Source organism: Rattus norvegicus, chromosome 10, assembly GCF_021556685.1.
Source record: "Rattus norvegicus strain SHRSP/BbbUtx chromosome 10, alternate assembly SHRSP_T2T, whole genome shotgun sequence".
NCBI classification, from domain to species: Eukaryota; Metazoa; Chordata; class Mammalia; order Rodentia; family Muridae; genus Rattus; species Rattus norvegicus.
This window is the reverse complement of record NC_141543.1, coordinates 96,962,405-96,990,402: the sequence shown is the minus strand read 5'-3', so window position 1 is coordinate 96,990,402 and position 27,998 is coordinate 96,962,405. Positions and strand designations below refer to the sequence as shown.

The 27,998-nt window shown below is 38.5% G+C and overlaps 1 protein-coding gene and 1 long non-coding RNA gene across 8 annotated transcripts in view; one reads left to right on the top strand and one right to left on the bottom strand.

The window, feature by feature from the left end:
* Tanc2 (tetratricopeptide repeat, ankyrin repeat and coiled-coil containing 2) overlaps positions 1-27,998 on the bottom strand; it is a 319,000-nt gene that overhangs the window by 184,615 nt on the left and 106,387 nt on the right. For 3 of the 7 annotated variants that reach the window (NM_001440252.1, XM_087572417.1, XM_087572419.1), the window contains 1 exon segment: positions 2,064-2,174. In NM_001440252.1, coding sequence (NP_001427181.1) covers positions 2,064-2,174 — 111 coding nt within the window. 7 annotated transcript variants of the gene reach the window in all.
* LOC120095191 (uncharacterized) lies at positions 6-27,975 on the top strand. The gene is made up of 4 exons (XR_015632173.1): positions 6-191; positions 24,591-24,673; positions 24,972-25,074; positions 26,765-27,975. It is a non-coding gene; the product is annotated as an uncharacterized LOC120095191 (long non-coding RNA).

Sequence of the window (27,998 nt, the reverse complement as noted above, 5' to 3'; positions counted from 1 at the left end):
TTCTTGGACGAGCTATCTTTAGGCAGATAATGCAACTTCAGAGAAAGCTTGTTCCTGTGCTGCTTCAGGGGAAAAAGACAGGGGAAGTTAGAAGGGTAGAAGGGCAGAGAGACCTCAGATCTGAGCCGCCTCTGAAACCTTCCAACCAGTGGAGCGGGCATGACAAAGCACTGTACTCTGGGCAGCCTTCTGTAAGTCTTGAGTTTGCTTAACATGTACTCCCCTCTTACTTCACTTTGCTTATTGCTCAGATTTGATACTACCTAGAGATAATACTAACTCAAGTCTCAGGTTACACTCTTATCTTAATAGAAACTTATTTTTAGAGGATCTAAAAACATTATTCTAAAAGAACAAATGAGCACAAAGCTTCCGTGCTACAAATCTGTTTCAGATTTAAAGAGATGCTGACGAAGCATGGTAATAACCGTCCTGGCATTGGGCTTTGATTCTTCCTAGTGTTCTAAAAACCTTAGCTGAAGTTTGGTTCTACTAACAAAGAATTCATACTTGTGGAAAATATGCATAAATAATCACATTACTAAGACTGCCCAGAGCGATTTAGCACAGACATTCCCAAGTCACAACTACTTTGCTTCATAACCAGAACAACAGTTACATTAGATCAGTGATATAATTAATATGGTGCTAAGGAGATTAGGCTCCTGACAGCCATTCTGACTTGTGAATCTAGAGAAGGAAAAGCCTCAGCTGCACTGCATGTATACATAGCTCAGTGGAGGAGGTGTCCCTGTGCTAGAGCAGATTCAAAGGAGTAGAGCAGAAAGGAGGAGGGAAGGGGGTAAAAAGAATAAAGAGAGGGGAGGAAAAGAGAGGTTACTGAGTGGTAAGAGGAGGCACTTAGGTTAAAAAAAAAGGGATTCGGCATTTATAAATAACACTGAATTTACAAATGAATGCTAAGTACAATATTCCATTTGCTGTGAAATGTACCTCAACAGAGGATGAAGAACTTAAGCAATGCCACCAGAACAATGCAATGGGGAAAAAGAGAAGCTCATATCTAATATAAACTATTACTGACTTAAGAAAGATAAGTCTGTGAATAAAACCCCCAAGGTCTTTTAATATTCAAAATGAATTCACAAGGTCAATTACATTTTACTTATCTGGATGTGGCTCAAGTTTTCCTCTGCTGTTTTGTGTTACATAAGTGTGCCCTGTCTGGCTGCAAAGATAAAACCCTGACATTTCAGATCTGAAAATGATAAATATTTACAAATAGGAATCACCCTCTCCTGTTTACTCAAAGTAGAGAAATATGTAGTATTGCTATTGCTTTTCCGCAGTGATTTAACATCATTTTTAATGGGCAAGAATAAACAAAAGACCTGAAACCAAACACATCAAGGTTCTTCACTACCATTCTGAACTCCATTTTCAACGGGAGCTGTGACTGTTTCTGACACAGTTCTATGTACTCACTCTAGGGAGGAATGTAAAGGATGTTGCCAGGCAACTCACTGAAGTCTGAAAGAATCTAAGCACTGATAATGAGCCTGTCTCAGTTTGGCTCCCACACAAGGATTTAGTGAAGTACACATGTGTTTACAGGCCATTCACAAGAAGAGGTTATCTGTAAAAATGACTGTTCAAGAGGAGTCAAGCTCAGAATCCAATTCAGGTTTAATATTTCTAATATCCAAGTATTTTCTGCAACTATCCAGAATTCCAACAACAATTAGGCACAAGTCATGCTCAAAAGGTCCAGTTCTGAACAAATATTCTTACACATATCTTTAATGTTCCTGTCCACACAGAGACCCTATAACATATCTTTAATTATTTCAAATCACAAAAATAATCCTGAAAACTTCATCTGCCAAAATTATTTTGAAATTTATCTTTGAAACTGTTTGCAATACTCTCAGTAACTAAAACAACATGTACAGTAAAAACCTATGCTCTTTCAGGAGAATAGATATTAGGATTCAAGAATTAACATGTTTGTATGAGTAGTATACATGCAAGGCTGCTCTGTGGGGTGGGCCTGGTGCACTCCTCCCCTTCTTGATCAAAGCAGACGCTGCATGCATGCTTACCAGGGCAGTATGCATCCACGTCCAGTTTCTGAGCTGAAGTGAGGGTTGGGGAGCCAAGCTCGGACTCTGGAATTCGTGGGCTCTCAACAAACTTTGCCTTCCTCAGAGGGGCTAAGGACAAAAAGAGAGAAAGAGAGAGAGAGAGAGAGAGAGAGAGAGAGAGAGAGAGAGAGAGAGAGAGAGAGAGAGGCAGAAGAGGGGTGAGAAAAAGGAAAGAGGGACAGGGAAAGGGAAGGGTAAAGGGGAAGAGAGAAACACAGAGGGGTCATGAGTAAGGGGACAGCAGGCAACAGATGGAAGCAGTTAAATGAACGACACACTCTGTCTGTCACACTCTGTCATACTCTGTCACACTCAGATCAGGTTACCCTATTTTTTATGCCAGAAAAAAAATTAACTGCATTCCTTATACAGACGATGGGTCTTGTTTAGAAGTCACTGAAAATGGGAAAATCTAAAGTCTAATATACAAAACTTTGAGCATGAATAGTTATTGTCCACCACCTCTGGTTACTTCCTTTCTTTATTAAGAAAGGACTTTCTTGTCTTGGCTTTCTGGGCCCTCAAATACAAGTACTAACTAAAGAAAGTCCTGAAAGAGGTTTAAGGTGTGACTACGACAGCTATAATTACAACAGAAAAAACTACTCATGGTAAATACTGAAAGTGTGATAAAATAGTGCTGTAGTTTAATAAGGAAATCAATCATTTGCTGTTCAGCCATTAATGTAAGAAGTCAAGAAGAATACTAAAATATGAAGTAGGCCATGACAAGCTAACACTAATGCTAAAAAGATATGTCTTATTACAAACTTAATCATGAAACCTATATAATAGTAACACTCCAAACCATAAAAGTCACTCAATATTATGTTAGTATATTCATAAACTTGATATTTGTACTTAATGAAAAGTCATATTCAAAATAGGTATCTTAGTATATAATCCACACTCGCCCTGAGATCAGAATCCCATGCTTGGATTTTAGGTGTGCACCACTTTGCCTAACTGGTGCATGTGGGTTAAGATGCACTGACTTACATTCAAATACTCAGTTAAACATCTTTTTTAAAAAAGCAGTTAAATATCTTAAAAGTTAAAATTACATTGATTATTTTGACACTTTTCAAACTGAATTATAATAAACTCGAAGGCATGTCTGGTTCTCATGACTACAGAATAAGCTCTTCGTTGCTGAGCCATCTCTTCAGCCCTGATAATTTAATTGCTCAAACTCTTCAGTTCTTCTCTGGGCTGATATTAAATCACGGTCCTTACTTTAGAATAATTACCACACCTGCTGAGTTCTGACAAAGACAGCACTGGTCCCTGATCAAGGGACTTTCTTTATATGTATAAAAATTTTAGGAATATTTTTATGATACAGTTTTTGAGTAATGAACAGGAACCAGCAAAAGGGCAGAGATATGGAGAGAAATCAAGGACAGTAGGAGAACTTGAGAGGAAGACTGAGTCATGTTTGAGCATTAGGAGGTGGAGTCGAGTCCTAGAGAATATAGAAAACATGAATACCTGAAGACTACAAAGACAATGTGGACACTGGTACAAACCAGAATTTGCATTACTTATAGATGAGAAAAAGAACCTATTTCTAAAATATAAACAGCTTTCCAGCAAGCGGAGTTATCAATTCTGGGTAGCTCAGTGCCATTCTGACTTGTTTTCTTTTTCTGGGAATTGAGATTAAGGTCATCATTAAAGCTCACAATGGGTATTTAATCTGTTTTTCTTTGTACCTTCACTCAGTAGATATTTAATTAATTCTACTATCATCATTTACTAATAATGGAGTTAAATTACTTGTTTGAGTCAGGGTCTTATTCTGTAGTCTGAGCAGGCCTAGAACCTGCCATGTAGATTAGGATGACTTCAGATTTGCAGTGATCCTCCTGCCTCTGTCAACAGAGCTCTGAGATGGCAGGTATGTGTTGCTATATCTGGCTAAATTATTTTGTAAGATAATAATGATGACAAGAGCATCCAAGTAACTAAGAGCTAATGTTATCTATAAATCAGTAAGTATGATCACAGCTCAGACAGGATGCCCAACAGTCATAACACCACCAGGTTAAAGAACATAAAAGGACAAGCCAGACACAACATGATATTTTTCTTGAAAGTCCTATATTTATACAAATTCATTTTCAAGAAAAATGCTACTTAATATGATTCTAATGGTAGGAGGACTGGACACATAAAAGTGTTACCCGAACAAAGACCAAACACTCTAATGGAAACAATGACTGGATTGGATAAGGGAAAGTAAACCACAACAAAGCAAGCATTTTGTGAGGTAAGCAATGACAGGATACTGTAGCTCTGAGAATATCTGAATTAACTCTATTTTGAAAATGGGAAGTCAGGACCACAAGACTTCCTATGAGGGACCACAGTAATTAAGTGATAGAAAACAGAATCTACAGGTATTTTCATTGCAAATATTATCCATTCATAATATATTATATTATGGGACTCACTTTCAATTATGAAAAGAAATTAATAAGTCCAGAAAGGATGTGAGTCTTATAGAAGTATACAGCATGCAAACATCACTGATGTTTACCAACATCCAGTCTCCATTCAGTCCCAAGCATGAGAGCAATTAGGACTTTGAGTTCTTGTGCAAATTAGGAAGGACTATGTGACTACTGTACCCAATAGACAGCACAGCCCCTGCTAAGCCTATCATCTGTCTCTTCCTTAGGCATAAACATCATGAAGCAAATCTCACAGTGAGATGATAGAACAAGATGACTAAGTGAGCTGCCCAAGCTTGAAGGATGAACTAGAAATGGACATTGTTGAATGAAATCATAAATATTTTAAAAACTGTTGTGGTATCTGACCTATATTACTAATGAAATAGCTATAAAATAGTTCTCTTTTTAATTACATATCAATCTTTCTATGTCAAGGAGAACATTTTAATGTAACACTAATACCAATTAATTCTTACTTTTAGTCAAGAGAAACAATTTAGCTTTACAGCTACTTGAACTTTATGACTCTATCTAGAATGTTCCAGGTGATCTTCTAGTTATGTAACATTTTTCCAGTTTGATTGGAAAAAATTCTATTCTTACATTAAAATTTTTTTTTATACATCTGTGTACATGCATATTCTCCCCCACCCCCGCTTTCGGGACTTAAAGGCCAGCTGGATTTGCAGGCTGTCATGAGCAATCCAACACACATACTAAGGAAGGAACTAAGTAAGGTTCTCGGAAGAGCAGCAAATGCTTTTATCAACTAAGTCATCTAACAAGTTATAATTAAAAAAAAATCTATTTAGGATTTTGAGAGATGGCTCAGTGGTTAAGAGAACTTATTGCTCTTGGTGAGAGCCTAAGTTTGGGTTTCAGCACCACATGGTAGCTCATACTCATCTATAACCCTAATTCTAGGAATCATATACTCTCTTCTGGCCAATGCGAGTACCAGTATGCATGTAGTATACAGACATACATGCAAATGAATACTGACATACATAAAATAAAAACAAATCAATCTTTTAAAAACTACTTGAGTAAAAGTACGTGATTCCTGAAAATATAAAAGTTGTTTATGTAATCAGGTTGTAGCACAAAGTTGTAAGATGGTAGACCAAATGAATAAAGCTGAGAGTTTATGGTACCAAACTGTGCATCAATAGGGAAACTCAATTTAATTATCTACTTTATGCCCATTCTGCATTAGGTTACGGTAGTGGTTTGAATGAAAATGGCCTCCATAGGCACAAATGGTATGGCACTATTTGAAAGGATTAGGATGGATGGGTTTGTTGGAGTAGCGGAGGAAATGTGTCTCTGAGTGTGGGCTTTGAGGTTTTACTTTTTTAATATTTTTCTGTCAAACAGGGATGGTTTACTGAAAACCACACTCCAAGACTGATGGATCAGGGACTCTGGTTAGACGTGGGAGCTGACTGTGACATTGAGTCAAGATCCTGTAGGGCTTTTAAGATCTACAAACATCTGTGCCAAGTTATTCTACCAATCAGGCTTCAGTAATCTGAGGATTTCCTTAGGAACATTGTGTATTTATCATGTTCCCATGGGTTGGGATATTCATCTGTGGCACGGAACTTGCCTTGTTTAACATTCGCATCTATTTGTCAACCAGGATGGGACTTGTCTAACATAAATGTGCTCATTTGTCAACCAGGATGTCAGTTCCCAGGGAGGACTCGGGAATTTAAACTTTACTCGACACCTACTCAAAATGAAGTTTTAATCTAAATAGATGCAGGTGTCTGTCTTACGTTGTGGTCCATCCCGGGGCAGCTTATAAAAGCAAATACTATAAAAGCTTCTACACAGGTGCAGGAAGTGCTGCTGGGTGGTTGGTTGGGTCTAGGCTTACTGTGGCTACTATACAAAGCCATTCTACTGGCTTCTATCATGACTGGTTTCCAAGGGCATAGAACATAACATAATGTATAATCAACTTGGACATGAGAAGGTTTCCTAGTAACAGCAGAAGCAACATATGAAACATATGTTTCCTTATAAATATTAACAACAGCACAAAATGACAGGCTACCCAGGTAGTAATTACCTAGCCTTTACATTCCATCTAGGCCTTTATATTTACTTAGGTCTTAATGGTTTAAATTCTGCTACTAAGGAATAGGAGATAAGGGTAGGGGTGGAGTGAGGTGGTGGCTCAACCAGCAAAAGTCTTTGCTATTCAAGTCTGGCAGCCTGAGTTTGATTCCTAGAACTTATGTAAAGGTGGAAAAAGAAACCCGATTGCAGAAAGATGACCTCTGACTTCTACATCCCCCTATAACACTAAACAGAAATTTAAAAGAGGGATTGCAGAGATGACTCAGTGGTTAAAAGCACTGGCTATTCTTGTAGAAGACCAGTGTTTGGTTCCCAGAACCCAAATGGCAGCTCACAACCATCTGTAACTTGCCTGAGGGGATCCATGTCTTTTCCATGGCTTCTAAGTGGATAAGGCACAAGTGTGGTGCATATGCATTCACGTAGACAAATACTTGCACACATAAACATTTTATTTTAAAGAAAAGAATATTAGGAGCTGGAGTGTTGGTTTGGTTGGCAAAGTGTTTTTCACCTAAGCTCCTTAGAATCCTTGTGGAAAGCTGGGGATGGTGTGCCCTGTAAAACTCCTTCCTCCAGTGAATATCCAGCTTACAAAGGCTTTACAACCATCTTGTGTGCCACCCTCGATGGACCAACTGCCTATATGGCCACATATGCCTTGTGAACATTGAATTCCAGTAACAACAACTAGCAATGTGTGGCAGGATGAGCATCCCTGTAAGTAGGCTCTGAGAGACTTGTGTAAATCTGTGAAAGTAAATCCTAAGTTTTAATGAAGACCTCAGGATATTGGTGGTACTGGGACCATGGGACATCTGCTGACAATAGCCATAGAATGAAGTCAACTCAAGAGTGATAGTGTGTGCTTCGGGTGCAGAGTGGAGGCCTGGGGCTACCTAAGATTTTTATACTCTAGATGATCCCAAGGTAAGTCCCAGATGCCAGATGTGAGGTGTCAGGATTTGCTGTTTACTTGCTGGGTTTGTTTCAAACTTTCTTTGTTATGCCCTGATATTTCCTTTTAGAATATACTTTGTGCCATCATATGTTGGCAGTATGTACTGTGCTTTTGATTTTATAGGAGCTCACAGGAAAGAAATGACCTTACATCTCAGATGAGATGTAGACTTATGACTTTTGAACAGCTGGACTGCTGCCTTCTCTGGCCTCATTGGGAGAGGATGTGCCTAATCCTGTAGAGACTTGATGCTCCAAGGAAGGGGCATGAGAGGGAGGGAGGGAGGGAGGGAGGGAGGGAGGGAGGGAGGGAGGGAGGAAGGGAGGGAGGGAGGTTTTGTGTGTGTGTGTGTTGGGGTGCACCCCCTCAGAGGCAAAGGGGAGTGGGTAGGGAGTGAAGAATTCTTAGAGGGGGAACTGGGAAGAAGGTCAACATCTGTAATGTAAATAAATAAAACAATTAATAAAAAAATGAAAAAAAGCAGACAGTGAACAAGATATGGGAGTAGGCTATGGAGCCTCAAGATTTGGCCTCAAAGACCATTTCCTCCACATCCTTCTCAGACATCACCTGCTAGGGACCAAGTTTTAAGCATGTGAACATTAAGAGGTACATTTAATGTTCAAACCACAATAGTTTACTCAGAGTAACAATAGGCTAGTGACCATCTCATGATGCAAAATGCACTCAGTCTAGTGTCAAAAGTCCCCATAGTCTTCAACAGTCTAGCACTATTCAAAAGGCTTTTAGAAGCTCAAGTCATGCTCAGCGACTCATTCCTCGTCTTGCTGCCTGCTGATCCAGATGTAAACTCTGTTATTTCTCCAGCACCATGTCTGCCTGCACGCTGCCATGCTTCCCACCATGATAATAACAGAATAAACCTCTGAAACTGTAAGCCAGTCCCAATTCAAGTTTTCCTTTGTAGGAGTTGCCTTGGTCATGGTGTCTCTTCACAGCAACAGAACTTTGAGACAGACAGTTGTGAACAAAACACTTATTGGCAACTGCATTTAAATTGGTACCCCAATCCCCAAAAGTGACCAGAAATGTAGGTATTAGGTTTGACAGAGTGGTATAGTGACTGTCTAACGTGTACAGAGTCCTAGTCTGATCCATGATGCCACAACAATAGCAACAGAATGTGGTACCTAATATGAAAGATACAACTGATGAAATATCCTTAGATAGTAAGAAGAACAGATTAGAGTTGTGATTGGTATTTAGGTATGAAAATTAGAAAATATGAAGTATAAATGGGAGATAAATTAGTGAGTTAAGGAATTTTTCACAGACACAAACTTAAGCCATCAGAGCAGTACACTCTGGTTATTTCAGAAAAAATAGAAAGTGACAAAGAGCTAGGGATGGGAAAGAAGGTAATGAATCAAAGCAATCCTTTCAGGACCCAGGAAGAACAAGAGCTAACACAGAGTTCCCATGCAAGTAGCAATGTTTCATCTGAATGAAATGTTGTATACTCAGATTATCTGAGAAAAACTGAAGTCTGTCAAGCTTACTTTTGCCCTTTATATTTATATAAATATACTTCTAGTCCAAAGACCCATGAACACAGTTCCAGCCTAGTCTGGAACTTGGAATTCTTTCACCTCAGCCTTCTAAGTGCTGGGATAACAGTGCATGCCAACGTGCCCAGCTTTAATGCTACTTCTCGGTGCAGTATACTCTCCACTATTATTTCGGAGCCTTGATGTATTCTCTGTGACGCTCTACTCTGCTCTTTGTTTCCTCAGCTCAGTAGGCCTGTCATTCTTAGATTCTCCATAGAACATATTCAGGCAAGAACCCAGGTTCACGTCATTCTTGACCCCGCCCTGCCCTTTCACTCAGAGATTATACAGTCATGCTGTCATCAGTGCATGGTCCAAAAACATTTGTCTTCTGTGGGAAGGCGAGTCTAATAATGGCTAAGCTATTACACTGGCAAGAGCCTCTTGTGATGTCTCAAGCTGCACTTACTGTTTATTAGTCAGGGATGTATCTGATGGGAGACAGACTTGTCTGTCTGGGATTACGGGCACGCACTGCAATGTTCAGTTTTATGCAGGTACTGAAGATTGAAACCAGGTTCTGACTTTATCAGTTGAACCATCTCCCTGGCCCTGAAGCAAATGACTTTTAAAAGGAACGTGCAAATTCTAACAATAGTAAGTAAATCCACTTGGTGGGGGAGACATACGTTACGTGATCTATTATGGTATTGTCTTCAGTAAATTATTAACTTTTCCAGTTCAGATTCCTCATTTTAAAATTGTAAGGCATAAAGTCTCTCTCCATTATAAGAATCAAATTTGAATGGTAAATAAATTAAGAGGTAGATATGGCTAAAAAAGATATTAATATTGAATATTTAGACCACTAAACAAACTTCAGAGCTATATATTAAACCACCTAAGGCACAGACTGAGCTATCCTTGGGACAGAAACTGAAATGTGGATGTGGGACTCACTCACATTACTTAGCAATGGTATATAAATAGATACCACTTCTCAAGGTCATCACAAAGATTTAAATGGATTGATCTTTGTAAAGTCAGCATGATGCCTTATATTATGATGGGCTCAACACTAGATATTTTATAGTGGAACGATGATGACAGTGGTAGTTGTGGCACGTTGACAAGCAATGCAGGAACATGGAAAGATGCACATGGTAACTCCTAAGGTGCTAGTCAGAGTGGTTGGCCTTAGTGCAGATGACCTACAACATCTAGCTAAAAAGTAATCTGCTCACAGTTCTTGGCTCCGTTCTTTCTGCTCCTCTATCTTTGCCTCTAAACAGAAAACTGGTATTTAATGGATAAAATTGCTTTTAGAATATACTGTACTAAGTGTTCTGGTACAAACTGTCTTCTATGGTACAGAATGTTGGAGGACATTTGTTTATAGTACAAGAAAGCTAAAATCAAATTCATTGCTGAACACTTTAGCAGTGATTTAAAAGTATGCTATGCTGTATATGAGATCCTGAGATTATAAACCTAATGTATAAACTCTACCTGTTCTGTTACTGCATATGAGCAATCAAACTTCATTAGTGTATATGCTTTTAAAAGGTACTACCATCAGATAATCTCAGTGCAGAACTCGGAATCATAAAGAATGCAGCCACATTGCTGTTTGCCCTTTTGCACTGGCAACTAATAGTGCCTTACAATATGCTGATTAAGATTACAAAAAATTCCTTGAGGCAATAGTTTTCCCTAGATTTGAGAGAGAGAAACAGACTTGGACAGTAACAATGTACAGGATCGGCAGTTGTCATTTCCTGGTTGTTCAAAACTGTTGTGTTTTTCTCCAAAGCTTTAAGCAAGCTATCTGAAGACCTTAATTCTTGACTGTGAAGGTAGAAACTGCTACAATTTGCATAAGCATGAGCATCTTGGTAGTCTACACTTCAAATCTTAGCTCTAGAAACAGAGATGGGTGGATTCCTGGGGCTCTCACCAGCCACTCTAGCCATAATGATGACCTCTAGCATCAGTTAGTGACCCTGTCTATAAAAATAAGGTGAAGAAATGATTGAGGAATATAATTCCAGTGTCAACATCTGGCCTCCACACGTACTTGCACAAGGAAGTACACATGCACACACATGGTCACACATACATATACTCACACACAAGCATGCACACATATGCACAGATAGGATAAAAGGATTAATTGGTTACAGCTATGTATTTCAAAGTAGTAGGATTTTGAATGTTCAAAAACTATGTAATGATGAGGGACTCTAATCACCCTGCTTTGATCATTATACTCTATGAGCAGTCAACTATGTCTGTGTATTCTAGAAATATGTACAGCTACCATGCACATTAAAGCTTTTCAAAGATAATAGATTAAAAGCAAACACTAGCCTGTCCTGTGGGCAGAAATGACCATGGAGACATTTCTAAGGATTAAGTGTGAATGCCAGTAACTCTCTGGCTCGTTTTTGGAATGTGCAGTTGTTACTAGTCTTACAATGGGAAATTCACACCAAAGAACACTCAGTAACTCTAACCCTGGGTCAAGAATCACATTTCTTTGACCTTAGAATGCTGGTCAGAAATTACCAGTGGGGTAAAAGGGCAAGCCACTGCTCTTTCTCTGAAGCCTGTATCATCTTGGCAGAGACCAGGAAAAGGGTAAGTAGATGATTGGTTCCTGAGAAAAACACGGTCCGAACTTGAATTGTTTCTCTGCTAAAACAGTAAACCATAGGAGGAAGGCAGCCAGAGGAACTGGATGAGCCCTATGCCAGGGGAGACTACCTGCCATAGGTAGGAGCACTCCATTTCCTAACAACAGGGAAGACTGGCAGTGCGACCATGCGAGAGGAGACGTGCAGCAGCGTGGACACACTGCCTTGGCTTGAATCTACTTTCTGGGGGTTTCACAAATCTCCTGAATTTTGAACTCAATAAACACACTCTGTTCACTGTTCCATTTTTAAGATGTGGAGGGAAAAATCTAGAATAGTAGAGATAAAGTCATGAGGTATAACAGAAGAAAGAATGGAGGCTAAAAAGCCATTTTCAAATTTCTAACGTTAGACACTATCTCACAAATTGTTCTGTCACTAATTTATCTCACTGGATGTATAGAAAAAGTAATGTAAAAGTATGGGCCAACAAAAGCTAAAGAGATGTATGATAAAACCAGTTTTCATAAAGCTGGCTCCAGAACTGGGCATAGGTGAGACACGCACAACATTCAGGAAGCTGAGGCAGGAAGACAGAGTTTGAGGCCAGTCAGGGCTACAAAGCAAATTTGAAACCATCCATAAAATAATCATTTAACTTTGGTCATATACTAATGGTACAAACACAGGTTATACTTAGGGTTCGCTCTATGCTATACAATGCTAACTACCTGGCACATGATTTGTTTAAACTATTCTTAAGAGACAGCTCCGCTTGTGCACATTTATAAAATACAATACAAAAACCTGACTGTGAATAACTTGTGAACAGTTACACAGTACAGAGGTACAGATGCTGGAACCTGCACCATGATGTCTGATTAGAGTCCAGGTGATCAGCTTCTGCAATTTTCCTTTAAGACACAACTCATTTACACAACCAGACATGCGTCCAATTCTGTCCCCTACTGACAGAGGGGCTTTAGATTCCGTATTGAAATGGTGTTTCTAAACACAAATCTCCATTTTTGACTAAACTTAACCCAAGTCCTGTATGGACAGGACCACACTTCCATGTCTAGCTCAATTAATGTGGCTTTTCTCAGGATCCACCCAAATAGTCAGGAATCCTAAACAGCACAAAGGCAACATATAAAAATGGTCCTCTTACTGTCTTGATAGAGACTAGCTCATTGTTAAAAATGTTGAATATAATAAGGAAATATTTGTTATACATATAATAAAGAATATAACTTAAAATAGAAGTATAAATCCATTAACTACAATTTGATGCAAAATCTGGGCCTTTTTTGTCAGAATATGAGTTCCAATTCTTTCTTTCATAAATAGCACAAATATGTATAGTCAATCTCTTTAAAATAAAAACAAATGGGACTAGAGCTCAGCAATTATGAGCACTGGTTTTCCTTTCAGGGCCTTGGTTCGGTTCCCAGTACTCACATGGTGACTCACAACCACTTGTAATCCTAGAGCTAAAGAATCTGTCAGAGCCTGACAAATACAGAGGCCGATGCTCACAGCCAATCACTGGACTGAGAACAGGGTCCCTGATGGAGGAAATAGAGAAAGGACTGAAGGAGCTGAAGGTATTTGCAACCCTATAGGAAGAACAACGATGTCAACCAACCAGACCCCCCAGAGCTCCCAGGGATAAAACCAACATCCAAAGAGTGCACATGGGGCTAGCACCATGTGTACCAGACGATGGCCTTGTTGGGCATCAATGGGAGGAGAGGCCCTTGGTCCTGTGAAGGCTCCAAGCCCATTTGTAGGGTAAGGCCAGGGTCAGGAGGCAGGAGGGAGTGGGTAGGTGGGGAGCACTCATAGAAGCAGGGGTGGTTTCCTGGAGGGGAAACCAGGAAAGGGGGGAATAACATTTGAAGTGTAAATAAATTAAATATCCAAAAATAAAAATAAAAAAAAAGAATCTGCAATCCTCTGTGGCCTCTTTGGACACCAGGGATACTTGTAGTATATACATATACACAGAAGCACAATATTCAAAAAATATTCAAATATTCAAAAATATTCAAAGTACAAAATAAAAACAACTCTTTTAGAAATAAAAACATGGAGAACCTAAATATTAATTAACAATTTATCTTTACTGACATTTTAAGTTTTCCTGAAACTTTTAATGTAATTTTTCTAGAAACAATTTCTTATTTTATTCTTCTTGTATTTCATTTATTAGTTAATGAATATACAATTTTAATTATATTGTCAAGATGACACACACAACGAGCATTAAAAGAACAAGGCAGCCATAGAAGCACCTTGGTATATAAAAGTGACTTTTACAGTCTGGCCTACTGTTCATGGTAAGTCAGTGGATATCACAAAGGGAACAGAAAATGCTAATTCTGGAAGCAGTTAGATAAAAGTTAGCAAAGAAAGCTTCTAAAACTGGAAGCTGTAAGGCACAGTGTCTAGGGTGAGGTTATCCACAATGTAAAGCTAGACTCGGAAGCATAAATGAAGCCCTTCAGAAGTTACTAGGTGTGATAGTTAATTTTTACAGTCAAAGTGGTCATATTTGCCTTACAGAAGCTTTGCAATTTTATGAAGTCCCATTTGTCAATTCTTGATCTTAGAATTCTTGTTCTGTTCAGGAAAACTTCCCCAGTACCCATGTGTTTGAGGCTCTTCCCCACTTTTTCTTCTATTAGTTTGAGTGTATCTGGTTTTATGTGGAGGTCCTTGGTCAACTTCAACTTGAGCTTTGTACATGGTGATAAGAATGGATCAATTTGCATTCTTCTACATGCTGACGTCCAGTTGAATGAGCACCATTTGCTGAAAATGCTATCTTTTTTTTTTTTATTAACTTGAGTATTTCTTATATACATTTCGAGTGTTATTCCCTTTCCCGGTTTCCGGCCAAACATCCCCCTCCCCCCTCCCATTCTTTATGGGTGTTCCCCTCCCCATCCTTCCCCCCTTGCTGCCCTCCCCCCAACAGTCTAGTTCACTGGGGGTTCAGTCTTAGCAGGACCCAGGGCTTCCCCTTCCACTGGTGCTCTTACTAGGATATTCATTGCTATCTATGAGGTCAGAGTCCAGGGTCACTCCATGTATAGTCTTTAGGTAGTGGCTTAGTCCCTGGAAGCTCTGGTTGCTTGGCATTGTTGTACATATGGGGTCTCGAGCCCCTTCAAGCTCTTCCAGTTCTTTCTCTGATTCCTTCAACGGGGGTCCTATTCTCAGTTCAGTGGTTTGCTGCTGGCATTCGCCTCTGTGTTTGCTGTATTCTGGCTGTGTCTCTCAGGAGAGATCTACATCCGGTTCCTGTCAGCCTGCCCTTCTTTGCTTCATCTATCTTGTCTAATTGGATGGCTGTATATGTATGGGCCACATGTGGGGCAGGCTCTGAATGGGTGTTCCTTCTGTGTCTGTTTTAATCTTTTCCTCTCTATTCCCTGCCAAGGGTATTCTTGTTCCCCTTTTAAAGAAGGAGTGAAGCATTCACATTTTGATCATCCGTCTTGAGTTTCATTTGTTCTAGGCATCTAGGGTAATTCAAGCATTTGGGCTAATAGCCACTTATCAATGAGTGCATACCATGTGTGTTTTTCTGTGATTGGGTTAGCTCACTCAGGATGATATTTTCCAGTTCCATCCATTTGCCTACGAATTTCATAAAGTCATTGTTTTTGATAGCTGAGTAATATTCCATTGTGTAGATGTACTACATTTTCTGTATCCATTCCTCTGTTGAAGGGCATCTGGGTTCTTTCCAGCTTCTGGCTATTATAAATAAGGCTGCGATGAACACAGTGGAGCACGTGTCTTTTTTTATATGTTGGGGCATCTTTTGGGTATATGCCCAAGAGAGGTATAGCTAGATCCTCAGAATGCTATCTTTTTTTTCCATTGGATGGTTTTAGCTCCTTTGTCAAAGATCAAGTGACCGTACGTGTGTGGGTTCATTTCTGGGTCTTCAATTCTATTCCATTGGTCTGTCTGTCTGTCTCTGTACCAATAACCATACAGTTTTTATCACTATTGCTCTGTAATACTTCTTGAGGTCAAGGATGGTGATTCCCCCAGAAGTTCTTTTATTGTTGAGGATAGCTTTTGCTATCCTGGGTATTTTGTTATTCCAAATAAATTTGCAAATTGCTCTTTCTAACTCTATGAAGAATTGAGTTGGAATTTTAATAGGGACTGCATTGAATCTGTAGATTGCTTTTGGTAAGATGGCCATTTTTACAATATTAATCCTGCCAATCCATGAGCATGGGAGACCTTTCCATCTTCTGAGATCCTCTTTGATTTAGATAAAGGACACTGTTATTAGGACAAAACAGCAACCAACAGATTGGGAAAAGATCTTTACCAATCCTACATCTGATAGAAGGCTAATATCCAATATATACAAAGAACTCAAGAAGTTAGACTCCAGAGAATCACATAACCCTGTTGAAAAATGGGGTACAGAGCCAAACAAAGAATTCTGAGCTGAGGGATACTGAATGGCCAAGAAGAACCTAAAGAGGTGTTCAACATCCTTAGCCATCAGGGAAATGCAAATCAAAACAACCCTGAGATTCCACCTCACACCAGTCAGAATGGCTAAGATCAAAAACTCAGGTGACAGCAGATGCTGTCGAGGATGTGGAGAAAGATGAACACTCCTCCATTGTTGGTGGGATTGCAAACTGGTACTGATTTCCACTCTGGAAATCAGTCTGGCGGTTCTTCAGAAAATTGAACATATACTACCTGAGGACCCAGCTACACCACCCCAGGGAATATACCCAAAAGATGCTCCAACATATAAAAAGGACACATGCTCCACTATGTTCATAGCAGACTTATTTATAATAGCCAGAAGATAGGAAGAACCCAGATGTCCTTCAACAGAGGAATGGATACAGAAAATGTGGTACATCTACACAATGGAGTACTACTCAGCTATTAGAAACAATGACTTCATAAAATTCATAGGCAAATGGATGGAACTAGAAAATATCATCCTGAGGGAGGTAACCCATTCACAGAAAAACACACTTGGTTTGCACTCACTGATAAGTGGATATTACCCAAAAGCTCAGATTATCCACAATATAATCCACAGATCATATGAAGCTCAAGAAGAAGGAAGACCAAAGCGCAGATGCTTTTGTCCTTTTTAGAAGGCAGAATGAAAACATTCATAGGAGGAAATATGAAGGCAAAGTTTGGAGCAGAGACTGCCCCACCTGGTCCAGCCCATAAACATACAGCCACCAAACCTAGACAATCTTGCTCATGCCAAGAAGTGCATGCTGACAGGAGCCTGATATAGCTGCCTCCTGAGAGGCTCAGCCAGAGCATGACAAATACAGAGGTGGACACTTGAAGTCAACCACTGAACTGAGGAGGCCCCCGTTGGAGGAGTTAGAGAAAGGATTGAAGGAGCTGAAGGGGTTTGCAACACCATAAGAACAATACCAACCAACCAGAGCTCCCAGGGACTAAATCACCATCCCAAGACCGCACATGGACAGACGAGGGCTCCAGCTGTATATGTAGCAGTAGATCACAGTAGATCATCTTGTTGGACACCAATGGGAGGAGAAGCCCTTCGTTCTTCTAAGTCTTGACCTCCCCCACCCCCCGAATATAAAGGAATGTCAGGATGGGGAGGCAGGAAGGTGGAAAGGGTGGGTGAGTAGGTGGGTAGGGGAACACCCTCATAGAAGCAGGGGGAGAGGGGTTGTGACAGGGGGTTTATGGACCGGAAACCGGGAAAGGGGGTAACTTTTGAAATGCAAATAAATATCTCTAAAATTAAAAAAATAAATGAAAATTTTAAAAAAAACACCAGATTTGGGATCACCTAGGAAAGAAACCTCTTGGTAATATGTGTAAGGGCATTTTTTAGAGAGCTGGGGTCCCAGGCAGAATTAAAAAATGAAGAAAGAGTAGCGTAGCCATTTCCTTCTCCTTGCTTCCCGACTACCTACATGCCATGCCCAGCTGCCTCAGACTCCTACTGCCCTGGACTGTGGGGCCAGGTCCTATGAATCAATCCTCCCTCCTTCCCTTGCTTTTGTCAGCTATTTCATCACAGGAGTGAGAATCATAACTAATGTATCATTTCTCATAGTTTAGATTTAGAATAGTAGACAATACAAAATTCTGGTGAGGTTGGGAACATGACTCAGAGTTTGGAAAGTACATGCACAGTGTGTATAAGGCCCTGGGTTCAGCCCTCGAACACAAAGAACAAGCAAAGAAATGAAAATAAACAAGGAACTCCAGAGCCAGTTCAGTAAGTGAATGGAGTAAGGACCCAAGCAGTGCTGAAACTTCAAAGCATGAATTACTACAACAGGGAGTCATTTATACTTCAGCACATTTCTATCTCAAAACTACTTAATCCCTGTGACATTCTACGGCTATTTTCTCAACAATACACTATTTGAGAAGCGTCATAAACAAAAATAGGAACATGAAACAAAACCACTGCAGACAGTTTAGCTATGACGATGTTTTTCCAAATCCAAGATGCAGCCTAGGAAAAACTATATAACTACACTTAAATAAAAAATTTAAAAGCTAGAAATACAAGAGGAATATAGTTCAATGTCACATTGTACACACAAATGAGGAGTCATAATCTAAATTAGTAGACTAAGCATTGCCATATCTATAAAACTGCTCATTAAAGCAAAGTTTATTTTATCCCCTAAGTGAGAGGAAAGTTGAGATTACTAGAGATTTGGTTCAATGTCAAGAATTCCACTATATAACAGACAATACATATCTATTGACAAGAAAAATAATAGCAAATTTTATTTTTCTTTGTTGGCAAATTAAATTTGTTTGTTGGGGGTCCTTAATCACGAGGAAGTCATGAGGTCATGCACCCCCGCCTCAGCTTGGGTGAGCTCTATTCTTAAATACCAAAGCAACTTTCAGTAACACATTTTGAGAGCAGGTCAAACTTGACATAAAACAAATTCTCTCTTTTCTAGGCACCATAATATGGTCATTGAGACCTAAGATTTGGGAGGAGGGTGTGACTCATGTGGCATTCCTCCATCTGGCCTCTGCTTAAAAAATTTACCATCACAAGTCATACCAATCTGTAATAAAGTGGTGAGTCACGCAGCCTCAAGCTTGAACTTTAAATAAAACCTCAGTGGAGAATGCTCTTTCCATCACAATAAGATTATCTGCTTTGGCCTACTCAGATGAAGGAACTGAAACAGAGACTTATTACTGAAGCTTCAAGCAATCTCAGTATGTTTTGTTGATCTATTCACCAGTGTCCATGAAAGATCTGTAAAAGTCTACAGTATGCCAGGCATGGAACTACAAACTGAAGAGAGAATAATAGATTACACGTATGTTTTTTTATGATTCAAAGTGTTGAAAAATGGATTCACTTATAATGGCCTCATAAAGAGGCTATTGGTATTACCTTTCTGTTTAAGATAAGGAAGGAAACTGAGGCACAGAGGGGTTATGTTAAAGCCCTCAATCAGAACTGATTTGTGTTAGTCAAGAAGGAAATCCAGGCAGTCTCAATCCAGAGTACACAACACAATATTATATAGCCTTAGGCAACCTTAGCTGAGTAATTTAAAACTTAGACTTCTAGAGGGTGGCAGAGATGGCTGAGCATTATGTAGACCCAGGTTTCCAGGTTTAGTTCACAACACCCACATGGCAGCTTATAATTGGATGTAACTGGTTAGAGGAGATGCAGTTCTTCTGACCTCTGCAGTAATCAGGTGCATACTCATATATATACACACACAGATACACACACACACACACACACACACACACACACACACACACACCTCATATACATAAACTAAAAATAACTAAAAAAAAAAACAAACCAAAAAGATTTAACATTTCTACTGAATGCCAAAATTTGCAAAAGCCTATTCTGTACTGAATGTGTAATTTCACAATTATATATTTTTTAATTTTTCTAGTACAGGTTTCTTTTAAATTACACAAAGAAATTAAAATGAGTTTTAACTACTTTCTGTTCACTTTGAAAACATAACAAGTTAAAGTGAAAATGGCTTGCTTTCTTATCAAAAGTAACAGTAGAGAGGGGAGAAAAGTAAAGGAAGGTACAGAAAGACCAGCTGACTTGTACTTGCTCTCTGTGATAATCCATCTGTGAGCCGAGGCAGGAATCTTACAGCATGCTGTCAGCATCTATTTGTCCTCACAAACAAACTCTGTGGGTCTTACTTCTCCACTTATGAATGAGGAAACTAAGGCATAGAGATGCTATCTAGAATTTGCCCAATGTCTTACAGCAAGCAAATGGCAGAATATAAACTACTCTATCATATTGCAGGGTCAAAGGAAAACAGCCTTCAGCTTTAAGGATACCTTCATCTACCTAAATATAAAAATGGACAATCTGTGGGGATGAGAATGTTAAATGTAGAAAGACACATTTTTACCTCCAAAGTTGATGAGTTCTATATACAATCACATAACATAAACAATCTCAAACTCAGAACTCTGAAAAGCATGTTTGGTTGTGAATTTCTCAGAGGCTTCCTTATCCACATCATAGCCCCCCTTTTTTTCCTGTTAAATGAACAGAATATAACTATCTGTAAAAGTTGAACAGCATTGCTAAGAGTTTTAACTACAGTTCAGGAAGACAACAGCGAATTTTTACAATAGATTCTTGGTCCTTTATTAATCTACATTCCTCACACCTATGAAATTTGAAACCAGTGCTCCAAGAATCGATAAATTTTCCCAAACTTCAACTTTTAGGAAGACAATCCCATCCTGGTTCCCCGGCATTATTCATATTAGCCATCATATCTACATTTTAACATATACTTTACTCTTTAGTAGGGTTTATTTAAATATTTGGGGAAAATACTTTGAAAATAAAACAAAAGTAAATGCAGACTATTTAAGGAGAAGGAAATGCAAGACTTTCTAGGAATGTGCAAGTTCTCTTTTGTGTCTCCCCCAGCCCCACCCCCTTTGCTATTGTTTTGCTTTTTGAAACAAAGGCTAAAGTAACCCAGGCTGGCCTTCCACCTGCTGTGTTAGCTGCCGATGACCTGAACTCCCGCATTCTGAGCGGTGAGATCACAGCTGTGAGTTACCATCTGGAATTTTTTGTGTGGTGTTGTGGATTAAATCCGGGACCAGTTGCATTTTAAGCCAATATGGTACTGAGCCGCATCCAACTCTGGGCTTCTTTTAAAATAGACATCATAGCCCATTTGGTAAATGTTCCCATTTCTCTGTCCTAAAGGATCTCTTAAGGGAAAGCCCAAGCACTGTGGGCCCACAGAGTGAGGAGAAGGGAGGCAGCACGAAGAGAGTGAGTGGCCTTCTGTGCCAAGTATGCTTGGCCCATTACACAAACTATCCTACTTGCTTTTTTATTTTGTTTTGTTTTGTTTTATTTAATTTTTATTTTCTTTGCTTATTGAGGGAAGGTCTCCCTGTGTAGCCTAGAATAGCCTGGGATCCATGATCTTTTTACCTCTAATACCTAAGTGCTGGGATTACGGCCTGTTTCACTGCACCTGGTTCTTTATGCTTTGTCTTATTTTGGCACTAAGTCTCATGTAGCCCAAACTGGTTTCAAACTCAGACTTAAACTTGCTAACTAAGTGGGGCTGATCCTCCTATCTTCACCCCCTAAGGAACAGGACTTCAGATGTGTGTCTCCAGCAACCTATTCTATATGTAAGACCTACTCTTCCTCCTCTTCCTCTTCCTCCTCCTCTTCCTCCTCCTCCTCCTAGCTTGCTCTAACTTAAGGGGGGGGGGTAAAAAAACGTACTTATCACAAACATTAGCATTTATTTCCATGAGAAAAAATAAACCTGGTAACTAGAACTCACTCTTGTTTTAATCATCAACTTTTAGTTTTAATATTTCTTTTAGTTTTAGTATTTCTTAGTGAAGGTTTATTGGTATTACCATATTCTTGGGTATTCAGAAGTATTATTAGCATGTCAATTATGAAAGTTTTAGTCAACAAAACTGAAGGAACGAACTTGGCCTTTTTATCTAGGTTCTTTATTTTCTTGGTATATCTATTACACTCATCCTAATTAAAAATAATACCTACTATTGACGAAGACTTTATTTATATGTCACATAAATATGCAAAAGACTTTAAATATTCAGAAAGTAAACTGCAATACAAAGTCAAATCATTGTGAAACCGAGGCTTAATTTTTTATAGAACACTGTCACTTAAAATCTGAAGCTTGAGGTTCTTTTAGGTAAACCTAATTTAGGATACAGACCTGTACCAACCCACAAGCATAGGGAGTATTATAAAAGAACCCCTTGTAACATCTTCTAAAATGTGGAAAGTTATAGGTAAAATTTAAATTAGCCAACATATATAAAAAAACAAATAATTTATATGCCAAATTGGGTAAAGCCACAGATATGAAGATTATGTCTAGGGATATTATTTTAAAATAAATAAATAAAACAATAAACACCCTAACCTTATTAAAGAAATACCTAAATCAGTCTTTGGTATTATTAATAAGAACTATGATGCCAATAATAATTCAATATAAAATCACATACACACACACACACAGTTGTGAGTACAAACTATGAAGGAACATCGACTTCTAGCATAATCCTAGTTGAGCAGATGTAAAATTTTAAATGTATTTTAACTTGTAAAACACTACTTAAAATACAAATATTCTATTAATATGTTAATCATAAATGAGAGGCAAAATTATTTCAGTAAAGACACATACAGTTGTGAATGTGAATAATACTTTTTACTATTTTTAATATAGTAATTCTTCACATGTAAAGGTTTCTTAAACAATGAATAGAATCAGATACAGATTTAAAAGTAAAAGTCTTAAACATGAAAAGAACAGAAATCAAAAGTGCAAAATATGTCTTCATTTAACTCTGTAAACCAAAGCACCCAGTTACGTCTAATGTGTATGTATTGAATAAGATGCATTAAGAAGAGCAACTCAGAAGCAAATAACAGAAAAAATAAGCCTGGATCAAATGTGGGGTTTTTTTTCTGTTTTGAGGTGGCTGATAATCAATCTAAATATTCTAATTTAAAAAATTCAGTTCCCAGATTTTGATAATTTCTAAGTTACCATGGTTAGCCAAACAGCTAAAAAGAAAACACTAAAAAGCAAAAAATAAGCAGTCTAAGAAAATCCAACTATAAATTCCATTTATCTTGAATTGATAATTATCAAATGATCTGAAAATGCAAGTAAAAAGGGGGTAGAAATATAACAGCTTAAATTCAACCGCCAAAGTAGAGCCAATCAACAAAACCAGCAAACGAAGCCAGCTTTTAAAACATCTCCCTATCCTCAAACTGCAGAAATGTTCATTTATTTCTAAACATTCCAGGTAACAAGAGGACAGGTGGGAGTACTGAGAAAGCCTGTTTCCCATGTCTAGAATTCTGTGACTTCTCAAAAAGGGAATGTACTGATGTAGCCACTGCAACGGAAAACAGAGATCTCTGCTGGCATCATGCTGCAGAAAAAGAAACCTGACCTCCACATTCACAAAAAAGCTAGCAGTTTAAAACTGATTTTTTTTTTATAATAAACGCTCTTTTAAGAAATAAAGGGATTTTTAAAGGTTCACAAAATAATACATAAAGAACACAATTAAGAATGAAACAACTGTGTCTTAATGGATTCTCAGCTGTGAGTCTTTCAGGCTGCATTTCTTTTCTTACAAATCTGAAGGTAGGCCTGATAGCCCAGAAACCTGGAGCGGACAAATTCTGCTTATCATACTCACAGCCTTTCCTCTTCCTTCCTCATCTGTCAATACTCTGCCGTTTGCTTCCCATTTCCAGGCTTATTCACTGGCCATGTCGTTGGTGCTGACACATTAGTAATGATCCACACTTTAATCTTCTCCAGCCAGCTCTTCTCACTGCCAAGAACTTACTATGCCTTACAGGTGACACTTCTAGCAGATGTTGGTTATGGTCCCAATGCACAGAAGATAATCCCAAAGGGGCGTAGAGCCCCTAACAACATCACCTGCTTCTTTCTGTATCCACACAAGCAAGCACTGCTGTACTTGTTCTGAAATCTAATGATTTCAAAATATTATACCGATGAGCTCTTTTCGTTAGGTTGCTTGACATGAAGTTATTTTCTCAGGATACTGCAGCAAATACAGATTGTACAATCCCGTTTGAGAGAAATATTTTTATACGGTTTTCTCTGTGGCGCAGTTTGGCTTACTCTTCTGCTAGAGAAAATTGCTGAAGAACTGGTTCTGAGGTTTCTAATGGCGCAGCATTAACCAGAGTGAATGATTCACGGATGTTCTTAACATTCAGGAGTAACACGGAAGGCTAACAGTGCAGTCTAGGTCCAGAGCTGATGAATGGCGCAGTGCTGCTGTTGTCATAGCAACCAAGAGAAAGAGAAAAAAAAGCAGCACCATAGAAGGAGCTGTGACATGGATTCTGGGAACAATTTATATTAAAAAGCTGTGCGCATCTCGTGTTTTAAAGCTACAAGCTCCTCTGATTCCTCTTTAGGTTTTACTCTTGAATTTCTGACTCTGAGCTATGTAAATGCATATCCGAAATACAGCAACTCTGAAGACATTGCCAAAAGAAAAACTCTAATAAGGTAATTTAAAAGATCAATATAGTACTTTGGCAAGCTAATATATAAATCTCCAGTATCTTCATAATATATGAGATGGATTTTAAAATTAGATACTGATATATAGCTACAATATAAGAATTATCCAGTATCTAAGACAGCAGAAAAGTTGTTTTTAAATACTCAGATATATTCAGATTAAACTTTCTCCTTTAGATGGTATACACCAGCTACACCACAACTGCAGCGTCATCGACAGCCTGGCTGGTGAAATAGCAATGACACAGTTTCAGAGACAGGTATGCTACTGGGTTCCTTTTACATACTGGAAGGTTCAAAGATGCCGACTTCACTAAAGATGCTTACTGCCTTCATTCACGACAAAATTTCACATCACTTGGATGTGATATGGTTACTGTTCTATCCCATAGTCTGAAGGCCTAATTCTTTATTTAGCCTGGAAAAAACTTTTTCTGTGTAGTTTTTCCTCACCTCTCAAAAATGCAGAACTCAGTCCTCTCCAGTGAAATGTGCGATGGAAGAGGAACTTGAGAACGCTGTCGGCATATGGATGCTAAGATGTGCTCTCCTCTGCAGTGTTCTAGATATGGCCCTGAACTAAGTAAGCTGTGGGGGATAAAGTCTTTCATTAGACTCCTGAGGCGTAGCCCATTGGCAGCAATCAATTTCATCTATATAGGTAAGACGATTGCATATTAAATTACTCTTTTTTCATAACAATGTCTATTTCTTTTCCATCATCACTCATTTAATTAAAGTTTCAGATACAATGTAGAGCAAAATAATTATGAAAATTGTTACATTATTGTTTTTTATAGACAGCACCATGATAAACATTCTAGTATAGATTATATATTGCTGTCAAAGACTCTTAATATATTAATTTCTAGAAATTATGGTCCTCACATTAAATATGACCAAAAGGACTGCAATGCAGTACAAACCACATGAACTGGACTGGTCTGCTGACTGGAATGTAATATGAATTTGGTTACTTATCAGACATCACCCTGGGTAAGTCAACCACTCCCACCCTTGATTCATCATCAGTAAAGTATGGGTGATAACAGACTTCTACTTTTTTTCTGAAGTTATTGTAGTAACAGAATAAAATAAAGCAATGCAATGCCAAGACTTGACAAATATGTATTTTATCTAAAAATTCCTAGTCAAGAAAAATAATAAAGCTCAAAAAGAAGGAATAAGTTGTAGTAGACTTCTACCAAAAAAAAGGTCTGAAGAGTTAAATGTTTTCCAGAATAGGTATTTTTGATTTTTTGAGGTGTGGGGGGGAATGGAAGAAGGGAAATGGGGTGGGGGGAGAGAAAGAGAGAGAAGAGGAGGGAAGGGGAAGGAGGAGTAGGAAGGGAGAAAGAGGGGACTAAGACAGATGGACATTTACTGTCACTACACTGCTTCAACTCACAGATACTTTGCCTTACCCTCTTAAGTACCCACAATTAGAGTTATACCACAGTACTTGGATTTCTATGCTGGTTTTCATATCTGATTGAATTATTTGGTATCATCATATTGTACATAATTGTCACAGTGGCTATTTCTTTATATATTATAGTGGGTGGAGGGGCTTTGGAATATAGTTAAATGAGTATTTAAGGCAAGCACATAAATATAGTTCTATAACCTTGCATGACATGCTTATCTTAGCTGGAGAGATGGCTCAGTGGTTAAGAGCACTGACATGCTCATCTTAGAAAATGGTAACAGTAAGAAAGAGAAGCAGTTTCCACAGAATGATGGAACTAACAAACACACAAAGTAAGGAACTTGCTTCAGATAATCTTCAACTACTTTTACTTTATCCTAATAGAAACTGTAAGGTCAAGTGAAAAGTTAAGTGTTCATGTTTGACTTGAAAATTCTGCAATGCCATTACCTGGTTCTGTGTCTCTGCTGTTGTCTAATCTCTCCTACCTAGCAAGCCCTTAAAATCAAGTAGTAACATGTCTCAAAAATTCTTTTAGGAAAATTCTTTTTAGTTATAACTTTAGAATATCAACAATTTACTTGGTGTCAAGGAACAAGTTTTTCTGACAAAATGTCACTCTCCAACCAAGTTGAGGCGATCCATGAGTTGGCTAGATTTCAGAATAGTTCTGAAAAAACACTGTGGACTGGGAGATCATTTTCCACCATGTTTGTGCCCGGTAGGAGCTGAAGAACGAGGATATAGTAGAGACGCATGAAAAGACAAATTCTAGGTTTGCTTTGCTTAAAACAGTTCATTTAACTGAAAGGCAGGGAGACATTTAAGGAGTAGTCCCTTAACTACCAGTTTCTAACTCCCTTGTGACTAAATGAATCTGAAGTTTACATGAAATTTCTTCTCATGCCTATTCTCTTTACAGTCTCCCCATGATAAGCCTCCCGCAGTGCCCCAAGGTGAGCAGTACGGAGATGAGATGAACAGATGACCTCTCCTCTCTCCAGAGAATGTACCAGTTCTACTTGAATTGTTACAGGAATTCAAGTTTTGGTCAGATTTCTATGGGATCCTACACCTTTCCTGTGAATAGCTGCAGCTCCAGATGAGGGTTCAACTGGCAGCAGAGATGACAGGTGAAGCAGAGAAGCATGCGTGCCCTCCATCCAAAGCATCCAGGGTGCATCCACAGCAAGTGTAAGCGCTGGCTTCAATCCCCAACAACCTCATACACAGAAGGCGACATTTCTTAAAAATCATAGAACGTGATTACCTACACATTGGAATATTTTTGTAGATTAGTTTCACCTCTGAAGGATAAGCTTCCTGGGCTGCACATTCTGAGAAGTAATGATTTTGTTTAATGAGTGCCATGAATAATATTTAAGGCATTTCTGAAGACTCATTTTTCAACTTATATGTTGCTTTTATGCCTGAATAAAACTTTTCCAAATGTGTGATGCTAACTTTATATTATAATAACAACACTTAAAAAAGATCACTAGCTCATAAGGGCTCTTCGTGAATGTTTTTATCAGTAAGTTCTAAGACATTACCCAATCCCAAGTAGTCAGCCATGAATATATGTACATAAGAACACTAGATGGGCTCAGTATGTTGTATACATACCTATATGTTAACAGTTATAATTACTGAAGAGGCCAAAGTTTGCAAGGGAAGGGGAATAAGAACCCATAAGAGTTGGAGGGAGAGTGGGTATGTGTGTGTATGAAAATACAACTCATGAAATTCTAAAAAAAAAAAAAAACTCAACTAAAATAAAGTATATACTGACGTATACACATCAAATACACACTTCCTCATTTTACTTGCATCATTAAACAAATCTGTATTTGGAAAACATACCAAACAATATGGATGCATATTTAAAAAATAATCATTTTCAGAAACCAGAAACGGACTTTTGCCAGAAACAAGGAAAACACTGTTGTCCAACTAACTCCACTATAATTCAAAACACTGCTCATTAGATTACAAAATAATCATCTACACTTTTGTAGGAAGTGTGTTAATGACAATGTCTTACAGTTTTTAAATTTCGTCCAACGACATGGAAGAATGGTTCACATTTGGGAGAGGAATGGTGTATTTATAATAAAGAACAGCTGAATGAAAGTTTTTGAAACTCTGCTCTCTGG